Consider the following 18168-nt stretch of genomic DNA (forward strand, 5'->3'; position numbering starts at 1 on the left):
AAAAACTGCAGCTAACCCCTATTATATATATATATATCTTCCAAGAATTTTATACACTGACATATATAATTAATTAGGTCGAATCGATCTCTTGGTAGGTGCCTTTGCTGCCCTCAATCGCTTATTTCAAATGGAAGAATTTTAAACAATCTTCCATTTTTAAAAAATATATTTAAATAAAATCAAACTTCCATTTGAAATAAGTTTCCATTTTTTTAAAATTATATATATATATATATACACACACACAATATACATTTGGTACGTACATTTATTAAAAAAATAATAATAATTCAATTACATAGATCTTATTTTTGATTGATCAAAATTTAAGCAAGCTTCCAATTATATATATAAATATATATATATATACATATGTGTATATATGTAATTTAAACAGGCTTCCATTTTATGTAATTTATTTATCAAATCTAAAAAAATTAAGAAAAACCTAAAATATTATATATTTAAAAAGTGGTTGTGTGTGGGATCAAGTCATCCCAATTGGCACGCCAGGTGGTGGTCATTCATCTATGCAACCAAGGGCCTGTGTTTCCCCAATGCCCCATGGTTGTGGGGCCCCTCCAATATAATCCCTTGTTTTTTTGCTTGCCAACCCTGGGTGGATTGGGACCTCTATAACCCGGAGGGTATGTGAGTGCATTTATTCGGGTCCTCTCTAACCTGTGAGGATCAGGTGCACCAATTTGTGTTATGGAAGTAAGACAATGGTCCATCCACCTGCACTGGAACCGATTCCACAATCAACCACTTTAATGCCCCGCTTGGTCACAAGCCCACGCTACTGAGCTCGGCAATCATGAGAAGCAAAGAAATCTATTATTAAGATATATGTAATAATATATTTTATCTGTGGGATATTTTTAAGTGTTCAAATTTTTAAGAATTAGAAAGTATTAAAGTTATCAAGTTATTAAGCACTAATTGCCCAACCTGATAGGTCTATCCCATTGTGAAATTCAGCCCTAATCGAAATATTGAATCGGCACTCTTCCTTAATTTGGGCAAAGTAAACTAGAATCATCAGAGATTCATCAATTTTTCTCTAAGTTAATTGACTGATAAATGATTGAACTAATGGTACACACACACACACACGGATTTAACTTAAATATGTAGAAAGGAGTATGTCTGTATCAATACTAAAACACACCACCTCTGATGTGAATACTAATCTAATGGATGAAAACTGATCCTCAACAAGAGTAGAGGATAGAAAGAAAGGCAAAAACATGGATTAATTTAACATGAAGTGATATTGGATAAGTTGTGAGTGTTTTTAAAGCTCTTATGCACATATCTAGTTACACTCCATTCAATGTTGCTGTTAAACTTCCTCTGAATTCTCACTCCATGATTTTCTTCCTCTTATTCAGCTTCACCACTGCATTCACTGTTCTTCTTAAAACTTCATTCGAACGAGACTCACTTCCTCTGAATTCTCACTCCATGTATTACCCATGTATGTCCACCAGATTATGTGAGATTTTGGGGAGAAAGACTGTGTTGAGTTGTGGCCCAATTTGCTTTTGGCCCCATTGCATTGGTTTTTTTTTTTTTTTCAATTCTAGTTTCTAGTGTATAACGTAGCAATGTTAATTTAACCGGTTCATTTAGAGTTCCGTCCCGTTCCATTCCTATTAAAATGAGTCCGAATCCGATTACTAATTAATAAATAAATAAATATTTCTTTTATTAGCTATAATTTTTTTTCTTTGTTTTTTTATAATAATTTTAAATTTTAACAATAATTTTGTTATTATGATTGCTATATATTTAACTATACTAATTTTTATTTAGTTTTTAACAAAAGTTTTTCATTAGCTAGAAAAGTTTGAGAAAGGGTGTCTCATCCCAAACCCTCCCGGTCCATATCCCTAATGTAACCAATGATTCCTTTCAGACAATTAAGGACGAAACAAAAAGAAAGCATCGCCAATGCCATATATATGATCAGCGGATGGTTCAAGGAAGTTTTCTTGTGTTTGAAATGATACTTAACTAATTAATTATAATCACAAGTGTCTTCTAATATTCTTATACTGGAATCCCATCTATATATTAACTACATATAAGTAATTAGAGGCCTAGCAATCCCCATCACAAGCACTAGTGGTGAGACTGTAATATGATAATATCCACACTAATTCTTGCTATTATCGACCTAGTTTTAGCTTGAATAATTAAATCTGAAAAGGTACAATATAAGATGATTCCCATGCTCTAAGAGCATAAATTATGATTCCAATTAACAAGATGTCGATCTATGCTGTCCATTATAACTATTTTGTATACACTATTTTAAACCAATTATTTCTCTTTTTGGATAATCATAAATATGTAATCAATACTTGCAACATACATGAATAGCACAATAATCAACATATACAAAATTGTTTAGATGCTTAAATTGAGAAAATCTCCTCCATTCGGGAGGAAGTCTTCTTCTCTTCCCTAACCTTTAGGTAATGAAAAGAAGGCAAATTGGATCCCATAATATATTCTCATGATCAAAAAAGATAATCTATATGTGTATATGTGTTTGATACAAAATCAATCAAATGGCAAAAACAGGGAAAAACATGACACTAGTCTTAACAGTTTAAAGCTTGTTTGAAGTTTGAAAGATGCAAAGTGTTTGATTAATTTCCCACCGTCCACTTCCACAGCCACTTCCTTTCCGTTATCCTTCAATTTCATCCACTAACATCTTTTCTCTCCTTTGATCTTTTGAGATTCTCCATCTCAACCACACTGCAAATATAAATAATATTGATTCCTTAATACCCATGAAAACATGGGAAAAAAGAAGTACTAAGAGCTCAAGCTTCTCTCACCACTTCAGATTGTTGTTACTATATATATTTGTCTTTTGATCCATTTTGGGGGAACCAATGGACTCTGAAGATGGTAGAATATCGCTTCGCGAGAGCCGGAGGTGTTTCAGTGTTGACTCATGGGCCCTGCAAAAGGGGAGATTGTCTTCTCTCTCATGCTCATTGCCACCTCCTCCCGTTTCACTTGCACAAAAGGTATGAGATCAAGCAGAGATACAAATTGAGGCCCTGATGAGAGAGTGATCCAATTAACTCTTGAATTGTATGTCTATGTGAGAATGAATATTTAGGCTTGTGTTTATATATAGTACTCGAGATGAGGACTGATTTATTTGCACTTTTTCATGTGTTGTTTTAATGAGAGTGGATGAAAAAATTATCAGGTGGGGGCTGAGTTCATAGGCACCTTCATACTCATCTTTGCAGGGACATCCACAGCCATTCTGGACCAAAAGACACATGGCTCTGAAACCCGTCTCGGCCTTGCTGCCTCCAATGGCCTCGCCGTCATGATTGTCATACTTTCGACTGGCCACATCTCCGGAGCCCATCTCAATCCTTCTGTCACCATTGCCTTTGCTGCCCTCAAGCACTTCCCATGGAAACATGTAAAAACTGCGGCTAACCCCTATTATATATATATATATATATATATATATATATATATATATATCTTCCAAGAATTTTATACACTGACATATATAATTAATTAGGTCTAATCGATCTCTTGTTAGGTGCCGGTGTATGTTGGGGCACAAGTGATGGCATCACTTTGTGCAGCATTTGCACTCAAGGGGATCTTCAACCCAATAATGGGTGGTGGAGTCACTGTCCCCTCAGGAAGCTATGTTCAAGCTTTTGCTCTGGAGTTCATCATTAGCTTCAACCTCATGTTTGTTGTAACTGCAGTGGCCACAGATACTAGAGCTGTAAGCATGCAGTGTTTCTACAGCTTTTTGTTCATTAATTCCTCTCTCACTTTCTCGAAACATATTTTCTACGTTCCTTCAAACAACATTCTTGAGGAGATAGGTGTTTGAGATTACCATATGTGATCGAGATGAGTCTCACTGTAGGACTCACACGTGGACAATCTCATCTAATAGATGAAGTTGGATTACGAATGAACTGTCCCTTCCAGGGGCTATGTTGCAAGCTCTCATTTTTTTCGCATTTTCCTTGTCCCACTGCAGGTGGGAGAGATGGCAGCAATGGCCGTGGGAGCTACTGTCACGCTCAACGTACTCATAGCCGGGTAATGTCAGATTTCTCACCACTGAAGCTCTAAGTCCTTATAACAACTAATTACCATGTATTTCAGATTGAATATATAATTAATAGAAGTTGAAGAAGCAAATATATATTCAGCAGATAGAGATTCTACAACTGATGTAAAAAAGAATTTTGTCATTTCAAAATTTAAATTCCTAAGCAAAAGCACAACAAATTCATTCACAACTTCACAGGAATGTCTAATTAAAAAGAACAGAAAAAGAAAAACTGTTAAAAGAATGATTTTGTAACTTACTATTGAGCCTTTTGCATGTATAGGGAAACGACAGGAGCTTCAATGAATCCAGTGAGAACTCTGGGGCCAGCCATAGCTGCAAACAACTTCAAAGCCATATGGGTGTACCTCACTGCTCCTACCATGGGGGTGCTGTCCGGGGCTGGTGCTTACTCCGCCGTCAAGCTTCGTGAGGAAGATGGCAATGTCAATGCAGATGTCAAGCCTTCAACACCAGTCCATTAAATGATTAATATACATCATTACCACACCTGTACTGATCATCAATGTAGATAATTAATCCAAATCCATAAATATATACTATTATTTGCTGCAGCATTAGTTTTCTTTTTTAGCTAGATTAGTTTGCCACTTATGGGCTTCTTATCCTGTTTTTTCTTGTTGGGCTCTGGTTAATGTCCTCTGTATTTTTTATTTTTTATTTATATTTTTTTTATAAATTCAATAATTACAAAAAAATTAAAATAGAGGGATTATATAAAAAAATTTAAAAATCAATATATAGTTCAACAGTGGTTTACTGTAGTTAATCCATTTTAAAATGTATACTAAATATATGGCTATATATCATGTTACTACTGCAATTATCAACATTTTGAGGATGTTATAAATATGCCTACAACTTACAAGCATATCAAATAAATTGTTAAATATATAATTTTTTTCCCTTTCTAATATTACCATGCAATTTAAGATTATTATTATATTATTATTATTATTTTCATTTCATACCTTCGCAGTAATATTTTAATGTTCTTTTATTTAATGTTAATAGAATCATCAATATTAATAAACCAATAATTGACATTATTTCGAGTGCAAGTTTATCCTTTGTTTTTGGTGTCCAGGTCTCCACAAGTAAGATAGGGTTGCAGGTTGGATTTTTTATTTTATTTTTTCGTTTGTTTGTTAAAACTTAATTTATATTACTTGATCTGTTCTCTAATATTTTAAAATTTTGGGAGTTGGAACAGTTAGGGTTCTAAATTTTTTAATTCAATTTGATTCTTATATTGAAAAAAGAAAAATATATATTTATGTCCATTACTAATTCTTGGAGAACAAAATTGTTGTATGCTTTTTTATGTTTGGTTATCATACAATATTTACTAAGAAAAAAAATTTAAAACGTAATAAAAATAACTTATTTATCAATTTTCGAGAAGTTATTTTACACGCCCCACCCAATGGATTCGACCTTGACCTCGACCTAAACATTTGTCAAATATCAAAAAATAAAAAATAATAGTAATAATAATTTTCAAAACAAATATTTTACATCGAAATAAACGGAGGCTTTAAATATTTATTTTATGAACTTATAACCTATTTTCACAAAACGTGATAACTTTTATAAAAATGTCTAACCTTTATTTTTCAAATTCAAAAGATATCTTTTCAGAAAGGTCATGACCATTCTGCAAAGTTTTTTTTTTAACCCAAAGCCATTCTAGAACCCACAGCATTCTACAAATTTATATTCTTTCTCCCTCACAAACTCTTTGTTTACCGTATAATCTTTCTATAAATATTAGAATTCTTACCATTATTTTATCTCAAGCAATTGATTCAAAAGTATCCATCTTTATTTATGATATTTCAAAAATCAAAATTAATGTGAAACAAATATATCAATACAAGGCAATGAATCATTTCAATCCGAACCTACTTCTCGATCTGACCACCGTGAGAAATGGGACAGAAGTGGGTTCAAATATTTCGGAACATACAACAAAAAAAATACTATATACACACAACAAATAAATATCTATAATTCTGTAATCACTTGTCCAGAAAGACGGTAGAGGACACAACTTGTATACCTACTCCTTCAATAAATCTTTCTTCTTCTTCTTCAATATATATATTTTTTTTTGGATTTTTCATGCAAATCTTTTGTTATTTTCCTTTGTGCTATTTTATTCCGCTTTAATTTGCTTTTGATTGAATATTTGTTATGATTATGTTTTTGATATTAAAATTTTATTTTATTTTTCTGTATATTTATTAAAATGCAAAAAATAATTAAAAATAGTTGAACTACTGAGAAAGAATTTTTTACACTCCTCTAACTCTATTTATTTTATTTTACTTTTGAACGATGGTGGTGTCAGACGAGAAAAATTTATTTGCGCCTGTTACATGGTGTAACGAGCATATTCGGACCATCTATGTAATATGCGCGGCAATGAATATATTACAAATAATAGGCACAAAGATATTTTTTTCGGATGTCTTAAAACATTTCATTATCCACGGGACACATATAGTCCACACGTCCCATAATGCGTCTTACAATAACTTTTGATCGGAAATAGTTCCTACCAGCTTGGCTACAAGTCCCTACGAGCTTGAGCTCCTGGACTCATTCTTAAAATTGTTTCAAAAATATCTATGGTGGGCATTATATAATAATTATATCAATGAAAAAGGCTAGCCAATTTACAAACTTGGCTACAAGCCCCTACCAGCTCACTTTTTCTTTTCGTTTTTTTGACGCTACCCGCTCACACTTGCGAAACACTCTTTTCAGCACTATTTGTGGACAACAATAACTACAAAATATGGTTACACTTACTTTACAACCATGGAGCAAAAATGATGCATGGCCCTACAATATTATTAATTTAAAAAAAAAAAAAATTAAGAAAAATATTACCTACCATGACTTTAGAGTAGTGGATAAAAAAAAAAAAAGCATAGTCCTACCTTACCAGTAAAAGGATTTTTTCAAAAAAATGAAATTAAAGAACCTACCTCTTTGCAATTTACCTACCATGAATGACTTTTGAGACTATATAATTAAAGAAAAGAAAATAAAATAAAACTTCTTTGGAAGAGGAAATATATAAATAGTGAGTGCTTTTAGGACTTTTTATTGGAAGCCCCATGTTTAGAAAAAAAAGCTTTAAAATTTCCAAATATTTTAATATTGTTTTTCTCATTTTTCCCCAAATTTTATATATATTTTTTTAATAAAAAAAGAATATATACTTTATAAAATAAATTTTATCTTTCGTTAAGTTTTATAAATTTTATTTTCATACTATAAATTCGACACTGCACCTAAAAATTCCACGAGTCTCTCTCTCAATTATGAAAATTGTGACACCAAAAATGTTCGCTTTTTGGGTCCTCTCCATAATTGAGTGAGTGCAGTCATTCGGTACATACATGGTCTACTCCACAATTATGTGCAGACATTCATTTTATGTATCTATATAAATATATACACACACAACGTCTATGCGCACAGATATATATATATATATATATATAGTAGTTAAGTGGCAGGGACAGAAAAACCACGACTGGTGTTTGTAGTTCAAACCTTTTTTTCTAAAAAAAAAATCACATGCAAAGATCAGATTACGCTTAATGTCCCACCGTCCACTTCCAAAGCCACTACGACTGGTGTTTGTATTTATAATGTCTTGGGGAATCTCCAAGTCAACACCTTGATATTATAAATACACATGCACATGAAGCACGAGGACAAAGAAGTGAGAGAGCTCAATTAAGCTTAGCTTCTTTAATTACTCTTGTTTGCTCTCGTTAATTACATTTTTCTTTGTAGTGATGGACCCTGAAGATGTTGCTTCAGCTCCTTCAACACCTGCAACTCCAGGGACTCCTGGGGCTCCTCTCTTTGGCGGGTTCAAGCCCGAGAGAAGTGGCAATGCCAGAAGATCTCTTCTCAAGAGCTGCAAGTGCTTTAGTGTTGAAGCATGGACCTTGGAAGAGGGTAGCTTGCCTACTGTCTCATGCTCATTGCCACCTCCTCCCGTCTCCCTCGCACGAAAGGTGAGAGGATCCGGTTTGATTCCAAATTTTTATGGAACCTGGTTTGGTTCCAAAATACTCCTAAATTGATTCAATCCGAACATGTGCATCCCAAAAATCAAGTGGGAATTCTTTAAATGTGTGTGATTGCATATATTTATGTATGTATTTGTATATAATGCTCAAACGAGGACTTACCCATTCTTAATTTTGTGTTTATGTATAATGGGTTGATGCCGAACACCAGGTGGGGGCTGAGTTCATAGGCACCCTCATGCTCATCTTTGCAGGGACAGCAACAGCCATTGTGAACCAAAAGACACAAGGCTCTGAAACCCTCGTCGGCCTCGCTGCCTCCAACGGCCTCGCCGTCATGATCATCATTCTGTCGACCGGCCACATCTCGGGAGCCCATCTCAACCCATCTGTCACCATTGCCTTTGCTACCCTCAAGCACTTCCCATGGAAACATGTAAGATTTAATTAGATGCTGTACTTTGAACCCCAGTATCATTATAAATCATCCCAGAATCTTGTACACTGATATTAGGGTTGTCCAATGTTTTTGGTAGGTGCCAGTGTACATTGGGACACAAGTGATTGCATCATTGTGTGCAGCATTTGCTCTCAAGGGGATCTTTCACCCAACAATGGGTGGTGGAGTCACTGTCCCTTCAGTGGCCTATGGCCAAGCTTTTGCTCTCGAGTTCATCATTACCTTCATCCTCATGTTTGTTATAACTGCAGTGGCCACTGACACAAGAGCTGTAAGTAATTCTTCCATAGCTTTTGTACGTAACTGTTTTTCGATGATCATTGAATAGTCAAAGTATCTGAGCTATATCACTAAAACAATATGAGAAATCCAGAAAAGTAGATAGAGAGAGAGAAAATCAGCCCAATCTGAGAACTGGAGCAATGGTAGAGAAGACTAGCTATAAAGATGGTTGTACTTACTCCAGCTTGTCTTTCGTTCTTATCCTCACATTGGGTCTTGCCTTAGCAAGACTTTGCTAATTTTTCATCATCCATTCCAAAGTCCCTTCTGTATCTCCCTGGTCTCGAAGAGTCCTACCATTACTCTTCATTATTCTATGGGAATGTGATAGTCGAATCGGGGTTCAAGGCCTGTCGATCGTCAGTTTGTGGCTGGGTCGGATCGAGATTCAAGGCCCGTCGATCGACAGTTTATGGTTGGATCGGATCAAGATTCAAGGCCCGTCAATCTACAGTTCGTGGCTTGGTCGGATCGAGATTCAAGGCCCGTCAACCGACAGTTTGTGGCTTGGGTCAGATCGAGTTTCTAGGCCGTCAATTTACAGTTCATGACTTAATCAGATCGAGGTTTAAAACCCGTCGATCAACAGTTCATGGCTTAATCGGATCAAGGCCCACCGATCATATCATCAACCAGGTGTTAGTCATTTTGTCTTCTTGCTCGAAGTTAGTATTGATGTGGGGTCAGATTAATTTTATCCCAGGTGACGTGGCCTAACCTACATTCACAACTTTTATTCTATCTTTTTTCTTTTCAACACACACTTTCCCACAACAAAACACTCAAGGGCATCTTCCCCTAGCCGGTAAAATAAAGGAGGCCATTATTACTCAATGCAAAGAACAGACTAGAGAACTAACCCACGTTAAATTAAACATACTCTCTAACTTTAATCTGCATCTTTATGCTAGTCAGCGTGAGTTAGACGGTACAAAAAGTTCCTCACAATTTAGGTAGAATAATTTCTAAAGAGAGAGTCTATTAAGATGGCGCTCTCACAATCACTCATTGGATTTTCAACCAATGGTTGAAGCTTGCCTCACACGTTGGGTACCCAACGGTTGAAGACACGAGTAATCCAAAGAAGCAAACTCACCTGATAGACTATGCAAATAAATTATTTGATGAGGTGATTTGTGAAATGAAAAAATAGGCATCTTCTAAGGTGACTGCTGTGGTCCATCTTCCTTGCTGCATTGCAGGTGGGAGAGCTTGCAGGAATCGCGGTGGGAGCCACTGTCATGCTCAACACACTTATTGCAGGGTAACGTCAGACCTTAGACCTCTTTCACATGTACAATACTTCATACCATTTTTTTAAATTTTATTTTCCCACTTGACAAGTTATTCACACACCCATTTTGTCATTAACCCTCATGTCCAAGCTTTAAACAAATAGATCAACCTAACAACACTACTATCATCTTCCAAGAAAACTTGGAAAAGTCAACAGTAGCAGTTCCAGAACACTCAAATGGAGTGAAATAACACCTGCCCCGGTTGTCATTGCCCTATAATATATTCTGTAACTCAGATTAGTATTATGAAAAAATTGGTAAGTAAGAAATTTGGGGTGTATATATATCAATACTTTTCAACAACTACTCGTGTACAGCCAACAACCACACGTGTATAGCCAGGTCCCCTCCCTCACTTACATCATCTCTGTCTAGGGCTTCACATTGGGCTATATATCTATAAACTTGAACCCTCACCTTCCACAGATCCCACTAGGCAACAATCTTTGGTGGTAGAATACTTTATTCTTTGCACGACTATTTATTTCATCCGTTAAAGAGATGGACTCCACATGGATTCACTTTATCGTATCAGTCGTGGCTGTCCAAGACATGCCTCGTTTTACGTTTCCGGCAAGTTTTGGATCCTTAGATTTGAAAAGAATGCTAAAGGTCTTGATAGTTTCATTTATCTACGCATCTGCTGCCCAACAATGACACCCATTTTCTTCCTGCAAGCTTTCCTCTTCTTGCCATGCCAGGGTCACATCAACATAAAAAAATGATAAGGACTTAGCTATACGATGCATTAAAAGCCAATACCTCATGTGCCACAAACCTCACATGGTGAAGTAACTTCACAGAATATCTGGAAAGGAAAAAAAAGTAGATGCCAATGTCACGGTTGGAATTCATCAATCAAATATTTTTTGGTCTATATAGCGAGCTAAGCTAAGTGATCCCATCAAGGTGGTGGGTACCAATTGTTTTCATGCTATGACAATAAAAAGATAAGAGGATGAATAAATATAAAAAAAAAAAAAAAAAAAAAAAAAACTGATTTAAAGAAGAGTCATTTCAAATCCTGAGCATCCAGAACGACTAAAAAGATACAAATGAAAAGAAGAAGAGAATTTCAAGAATGATTTCTTACTATTGAGCCCTCTTCTCTTTTTTATAATGGTACAGGAAAGCAACAGGAGCTTCAATGAATCCGGTGAGAACTCTGGGGCCAGCCATAGCTGCAAACAACTTTGAAGCCATATGGGTCTATTTCACTGCTCCCTTCCTTGGGACACTAGCTGGGGCGGGTGCTTACTCTGCTGTGAAACTGCCTGAGATAGATGGCACTACACGTGATAAGCCTTCAACAGCCCAAAGCCTCATAAGGTGATCAATTGATATATTCAGACCTACACTAGTTAGATAATTCCATTAGAAGACTTGAGAATGTAATAAAATGAACAGTTCAACATGGGCAGAGAGTTCTGCCCAATGGAAATCTGGTGGGTACATACATATCAAAATAAAAATAAAATGGGCCATCCTTCATGCATATATCAAATATCTAGATCAAGCTAGAGATTTAAAAAAAATAAAAATAACTAGAGTATATTGATTGGTGCTTGACCTTTATATAAGAGGATTTGGAAGTGTGGACTGGGTGAAATGTTTGTTGTCTTCTTTTTTGTGTGTCTGAAATGTAACAGACTCAAGAACCTGGGGGCTTTTACAAAGCATTCTTATTTAGGTAATTATTTGCTCTTTCGACAAAGATAACATATTTATGTATCAATGACTTGTTTGATCATACTGAATTTCTTTGATCATAAGGGCATAATGGAGGTGCTATGATTTAAAAAGTTCCAATAAATATATTACACTGAAAGTGTGAGTGAGATTTGGGGGGTGGGGAAGAGAGAGAAGGATTACAGGGCTTGTTTTTACCATTTCCTCCAAAAACTTCAGACAAGCCTTCAATGGCACATAGCCTCAGAAATACATAGGTGCCATCACCAGACCTGCACGTTGGAAGACTTGAGAATGTTATAAAATGGAAGGGTCAATATAGCAGAGAGAACTTCACAATGGAGATCTGAAGGGCGCATACAGATTAAAAATAAAAGAAAATATGTTACCATTTGTATAATTCAAATATACATATCAAACTAGCTACTAAAAATGATATATATATATATATTTATAGGGAGAGAGTATGATATTGGTGGATGAACATTGCTTAAGAGGAGATATGAAAACACTGAATAGGGTTAACTATATTTATTTTTCTTTTTAACTTCTTTTTAGGTTGTGAAATATCAAAACCCTTTGTGGGTTTTTCTATAGTACTATATCTAGGTTTCTATTTGCTATTTAGTAGTGACGTAACATATTCAATTTAAGCATATAGGGTAAATTGCAAAAAAACACCCCTCTAGCTTTTACATAGTGCATATAAAAACCCTATACTAAGGCAATGTTGTATAATCACCTTATAGTATCCAAAAATGTTACAAATATTACCCTCCATCAAGTCACCATTACAATATAGCAGCTAAGTAGAGGACATGCACGTTGCTCCAAATTCCCAAAATACAATCCAGTTGCAAAGATATACACACACACACATAAATGCACCTCCCTCTTCAGTTGCAGAGATACACACACACACACATATATATATAACTACTCCACCTCTCTCAATCTCTTCCCACTCATTATATAGTGTATATATGGACATATATAATAGCAGTAGTTATACTATAATTTATCAGTTAAAAGATTAAGATCTTATTTATTTACTTTTGCGTCCTCTCCATCCGGCCACATAAAACCAAATGGTGAACAAGTAATATTAAGGTACAACATGCATATCTTTAACAAGGAAACTAGGTTTAAGGATAGGTTGGGTTCACCACCGAATGGTGAGCAAGTAATAAAATTCATATCACGAGGAAATTGTAATAGTTTGATTTTAGTGATACAAGAGTGATTTACAATCCTTTTTTTTTTTTTTTTTTTTTTTTTCAACCCAATTTTATAATCACCTTGCTTTATTCAACTCAATTAAACTTTTCTCCCCGCTATTTAGAGCTTTCCACAAAAATCTTGTACCATTATTCCACCATTACCTTTGGTTGAACCATGTACCACTATGTCTTTCTCACAACCTTAATCCACATCATTTTGGTTTTTTTCTCTACATGTAACGACCCGAACCCGTGGGTTCGAACCGTTAACCAGGTTCATACCCGAACCTGAAGTTAACTAGGTCATACTCTTCACCTTCTATGTCCATAACTGTCATAAGGGTCACTCTGGGGTTCAAAATAACCTAGAACAAAATCTTACAATGATGGTCAAACATTGCAGGTCAAAAGGGGATGATCAGCCGGCTGATGGGCCTTCATCGACCGGCTGACAGGGTCAAGTTCAGTCGGCTAACCTACAGGGTCGGCTAGCTGAAACGATTTTGAAATCAACATGCTCTCGGGACTTTTACTGTAGGCGTGTCGGTCGGCTAGTGGAAGGGGTTCGGTCAGCCGAACCTAGGGTTTCGGTCGGTTGATGGTGAGGATCAGCAGGCCGAAACAAGGCCCCTGACCCCAAAACTCACTGGAATGGACTCCAACTGTGTTAATTGTGAGCCAAATCTCTACTGGACCTATTTTGCCATCAATTTCCGAATTCATGGCAATAAAACATGATATAATATAGTTGAAAGATATCTATAATTGGTCGGAATACAACTTCATTACCCTTTCATCATGAAATAATTTTATAGTCTCATTTTACTTCAAAATACCACCAAGTGTTATAATTACAATACATGACTACGGTTCACAAAATGAATACACTTTACTATGGTTTGAGAATTTACAAAAAAAAAATGGCAAATATACAAAAGATGACAAAAAAATGGATTTCTAGTCCTCCTGGATGGGTCTGCATCAACTACTTCCTTTCCGAGCCCTGAAAAATGTTAAATGATAGGGTGAGCATAAAGCTCAATAGGTGGTACCTAATACGCACCTCTTGGGACCCTATGAATCCAAACAATGAATAGGACAATAGGGAACGGGGTCATACTAAACCGGGAAAAAATACAATATCAATTCCAAATTCATCCAAACAATGTCATGTATGTCACTCCCCATTTTCAAAAAAAAATATCCATCTCTTCACAAACTGTTAATATAACCCGTCCTTTGGTGACTCCGCAGCGACACGAGAGAAGAGTTGGCTACTGTCCCTGACCCTTGGTACCCCCGCGGCGTCATTTGGGGCCTAGATAGCTCAACCACGCTAGGGCGATCTCCCTATTTCCCTCTAAGTTACATTAACACACCGGCCCTTTGGTGACTCCGCGGCGACCGGATTTTCTCAAAAACCTTTTATCCAAAATTCTCCCCAAAATCCCTTTTTCATCTTTTTCAAATCATTTCGCCCTTTTTCATGCCCAATGCTTTGAATGCATATCACATGCCTTTTTAATACTATGAGAATTGGGGAATTTAATATTTCACAATTATCATACTTTCTCATAACAATTTCTAACAATTTAACAAACACAATAAGCATAGAAAATCAACACTTGGGCATACTTTCCATGTGAATCAACAAATACACATAATTGCATGCTTCATATACACAATTAAATCGTTTAAGAGACAATCAATTCAAATTAAGCATGATTGACAACAATTATAGTAGAAAAACTCACAAAGGTGCAAGAAAGTGAGGATTAGAGACCCCTACCTCAAGATTATACAAAACCCCCAAATTAATGCCCTAGATCTTGAATCTCCTAGAGTGCACCAAACTAGAAATTGCTCCGATCAACTTGTAGATCTCGTCGTGATCTTCAAATTGCCGCAAACAGCATCCAAAAATACCAAAAGTTGAGGGAGAAATCAAGATTTGAAGTTTGAAACTCAAAAGAAAGAAAAAAGAAAAAAATCTAGAGTGGGAGAGAGAGAGTCCAGCGGGAGTGAGAGAAAATGAAGGAGAAAATGAGGCTAAAATGCCTCTTGATTCCTTTTTAACAAAGGTGTGGGTCCCACCATTTTTATTTTATTTTTCCTTTTTATTTTAACCACAATTATATATATATATATATATATCCACATATAATAATTCTCAACCACACATAACACATTAAATAAAATAAATGTGATGCAAATGAATTCAACTAAAATCCCCGTACACAACAATTCCGGCAGCGGGTCCCGGGACTGTCCGGCCCGAAAACTGAAAAATGCCAAAATGGCGCCTCTTGCATTTCAAAGAGTCCTGAACTCAATGAAATACCCCAACCAACACTCTAACACTTCTGGCACACTTCACGGTGTCCGGCACGCAAAACGAGAAAAGACGAAAATGCCCCTGCAACGGCAAAATTCCGAAAAAAATGAAAAATGACGAAAAATGGAAATATTACACTGCAATACCCTTAATCTGGCCCATGTTACTCTTCTCATCCACACATATCACTAAAACATCTTCTTACTGGTCAGTGATAACTCTAACTTCTCATTGATGTATTCAATCTAATTCTAAAAGTTCTTGTTGTACCGCACAATATCTTTGAAGTTTAGACAATCTTATAACTTGTGTTAAAGCATATAGATTCATTTAGCACTAAAATCTTAGTCAGGCCTATGTTGCCCAGACACCGTCGCTTTACCTTAGGATAACCATGTCAATGGAACATTACTCGAATATGAGTGCAGGGCACGAGCATGGCATTATTATCTTATCCCTAAGTCTACACTAGTGAAGAAGAAAAATAAGAAGAGGAAGAGGAAAAAAGAAGGGACGAAAAAGCAAAAAATCAACCTTTTCTCAAGGTTCTCCCTTGTTGGATAGGCAAAATAAACCAAATCAAACATTGTTTTCATCTCTCGTAATCCTTTGTTTTTTTTTCCTTCATATTTTAAAGAATTATAGTTGTACTTTTATCAATCATTTTCTTATAAAATTTGATATTGAAATAATATACATCAAACAATTACTGTAGTGAACAAAAAGCACGGAATTAGCCCTCTATTTCTTAGTGTCTATCTTCCTCTCCACATCTCTCTCTAGAGCAGATTGTGTGAAATTAGCCCTCTTTTTTTCCAGCATATTTACCATCCCATGCCTAAGCAATATCAGCACCGAATCACTTTCTCCTTTTCTTTCTTTAATATAGATAATATCAGCATTAACTCACTTCTAAAGTATCAAAACTTCTCTCCATATAAGAAAATAAACCAATTGCATTTAAGTGAATATGTACAACATCCAAGTTCCTTATTGAAGCTAATACTATCTCATTCATTAAAAATGAAATAAGGAAGGCTTAAAAAAAAAAATTTAATCTGTTCTAATTTCTAAATTGTACCAGAGGTTGGTAATTTCACCAACATACATCAAACAAGCTCAATAAAACAAAAAGTATAATCAACATATATGCATAATTACATAATCAGTGCCAAAGAAAACATTATAATTAAATACGTGCAGAATAATCAAAATAGCTACTCCTCCGTTTGGTTGCTGAGAAAACTGAGGAAAAGAAAATACTTTTTTGAAAGTTATGTAATACTTTCTTAATTTAACTAAACAAGTTGCGAAACCAAAACTGTAAAACAGCTTATTTTTTAAAATTTCATCGTTGGTATGTAAAAATAATAATCAACTTCAAACGATAGATTTGAGTATCAAAAAGTGTTTCCTTTTCTCATATAATTTTCTTCAGAAACCAAACAGACCCATCTTCTGTATTACATCAAACTAACCTCAATACTCCCCATTGCACAGCTACACGAACCCATTGAGACCCAATTAACGGATCAAACCATCTCAAATCCTGGATCTTTACCCAATCGATCGGGTTTGGAGCGGAAAGAGAGTGATGTAGATAGGGAAAGAGCGAGAGCAGCGAGCAGAATGCCGAGTAGGTCGGCAACGGCGTCTTTGGTGGAGGCTCCGGCGGATTTGAAGAAGCCAAACTCGTCGGCGGCCTCTTTGGCGGCGCCGGCAGCGAGTGAAGCGATGGAACCAACCCAGATGCTCCGACGGCGGAGAAACGGATAGCGGGTTCGGGTCGCGAGGAGTGAGACGATAATAGTAATGGAGAAGCAGAAGAGGATGTGGTAGAGCTTGTCTGGGGCTAACCAGTTGTCTCCGTTCTCCATTTCAAATGCACAAATAGGAGAATTCAGAGCGAGAGAGAGAGAGAGAGAGAGAGGCAGTTGCGAAGCTGTCGGCACGTAACTGAAGTTTTGAAAGCCGAAATATAAATGCACTCCTTTTTTTTCTTTTTTCTTTTTTTTTTTTAAAAGTAAATGTCATAAATACCCATACCTTCATTATATGTCATTTTGCTTTAATATAGGGTGATTTAAAAAAATACCCCAAAAAAAATAATAATAATAATTAATTGCATGCCACCACCTCTCTTTTGCATTTAGGTTTAGATGTTCTTCGGCGGATTGGCCTAGGCCGATTAAGAGTCTGATTTTTAATTGATTCTTGTTTAGAAAAGTATTCTTTAGCTGGAGATTTAAGCCGAAATTCCAACCAAAATCTTTGCACCTGTTTATATCATCTCCTGACTCAATTTGCGATTTTATCAAATGTATGTATACTCAATACATATCCATATAAAGGATATGTGAATCTTATTTATCCAAATTATTTCTGTAAAATTTTTTTATGATTGAAGGTGAAAATAATAATTTGATTATTCCTCCAGATGATTCGTTCAAGAATGATACATTTTAGATTCCACAATATACAACTTGAAACTTTTTGAATTTACCAAAAAAAAAAAAAGAAAAATTCATCTGATCATACAACTCACAATATTATTGTCCTCGTGTTAGATTTTTGAAGTTTGAAATTAGATGAAATTTATACTATATTTTCATATTCTAAATTTAAAACCTCGATGCCGCCAAGCTTAAACACCATAACATTTAAATTTGCAGCTTCCCT

The 18168-nt window shown here is 35.5% G+C and overlaps 3 protein-coding genes across 7 annotated transcripts; 2 read left to right on the top strand and 1 right to left on the bottom strand.

Moving 5' to 3' along the window:
- Nucleotides 1-2600: 2600 nt before the first annotated feature.
- LOC132284025 (aquaporin NIP6-1-like) lies at nucleotides 2601-5083 on the top strand. The gene is made up of 5 exons (XM_059786085.1): nucleotides 2601-3053; nucleotides 3242-3466; nucleotides 3593-3787; nucleotides 4052-4113; nucleotides 4410-5083. Exons 1-5 carry the CDS (start codon nucleotides 2916-2918, stop codon nucleotides 4609-4611), a joined length of 822 nt encoding a protein of 273 aa, XP_059642068.1. The 5' UTR covers nucleotides 2601-2915; the 3' UTR covers nucleotides 4612-5083.
- A 2591-nt stretch (nucleotides 5084-7674) lies between these two features.
- LOC132284023 (aquaporin NIP6-1-like) lies at nucleotides 7675-11995 on the top strand. 2 transcript variants are annotated; one of them, XM_059786083.1, is made up of 6 exons: nucleotides 7675-7889; nucleotides 7964-8190; nucleotides 8417-8641; nucleotides 8742-8936; nucleotides 10150-10211; nucleotides 11374-11995. In XM_059786083.1, coding segments are annotated over exons 1-6 (915 nt in total). In that variant the 5' UTR covers nucleotides 7675-7888; the 3' UTR covers nucleotides 11579-11995. The 2 variants fall into 2 exon arrangements, with proteins under 2 accessions (XP_059642066.1, XP_059642067.1); XM_059786084.1 differs by having other exon boundaries at nucleotides 7675-8190.
- LOC132284029 (uncharacterized) lies at nucleotides 11207-17523 on the bottom strand. Of its 4 annotated transcripts, none has more exons than XR_009472193.1 (3): nucleotides 16968-17523; nucleotides 12133-12206; nucleotides 11207-11519 (listed from the first exon to the last, which is right to left on the bottom strand). XR_009472193.1 is itself a non-coding variant. In XM_059786090.1 (1 exon), the coding sequence occupies exon 1, from the start codon at nucleotides 17364-17366 to the stop codon at nucleotides 17022-17024; it is 345 nt and encodes a 114-aa protein (XP_059642073.1). In that variant the 5' UTR covers nucleotides 17367-17523; the 3' UTR covers nucleotides 16659-17021. The 4 variants fall into 4 exon arrangements, 1 of the variants encoding a protein (XP_059642073.1); XR_009472191.1 differs by having other exon boundaries at nucleotides 11207-11597; XR_009472192.1 differs by having other exon boundaries at nucleotides 11207-11597; nucleotides 12133-14157.
- Between the last annotated feature and the right edge of the window lie 645 nt (nucleotides 17524-18168).

Source organism: Cornus florida, unplaced genomic scaffold (genome assembly GCF_030987335.1).
Source record: "Cornus florida cultivar Cherokee Brave unplaced genomic scaffold, ASM3098733v1 CherokeeBrave_3.0.0_Hap2_Chr11, whole genome shotgun sequence".
Lineage (NCBI taxonomy): Eukaryota > Viridiplantae > Streptophyta > Magnoliopsida > Cornales > Cornaceae > Cornus > Cornus florida.

Coding starts and splice junctions, on each gene's coding strand:
- LOC132284025 (XM_059786085.1), top strand. CDS start 2,916: ATGGACTCTGAAGATGGTAGAATATCGCTTCGCGAGAGCCGGAGGTGT. Junction 3,467..3,592: donor AGCACTTCCCATGGAAACAT/GTAAAAACTGCG, acceptor ATCTCTTGTTAG/GTGCCGGTGTATGTTGGGGC. Junction 4,114..4,409: donor CTCAACGTACTCATAGCCGG/GTAATGTCAGAT, acceptor TTGCATGTATAG/GGAAACGACAGGAGCTTCAA.
- LOC132284023 (XM_059786083.1), top strand. Junction 8,191..8,416: donor CCGTCTCCCTCGCACGAAAG/GTGAGAGGATCC, acceptor GCCGAACACCAG/GTGGGGGCTGAGTTCATAGG. Junction 8,937..10,149: donor TGGCCACTGACACAAGAGCT/GTAAGTAATTCT, acceptor GCTGCATTGCAG/GTGGGAGAGCTTGCAGGAAT.
- LOC132284029 (XM_059786090.1), bottom strand. CDS start 17,366: ATGGAGAACGGAGACAACTGGTTAGCCCCAGACAAGCTCTACCACATC.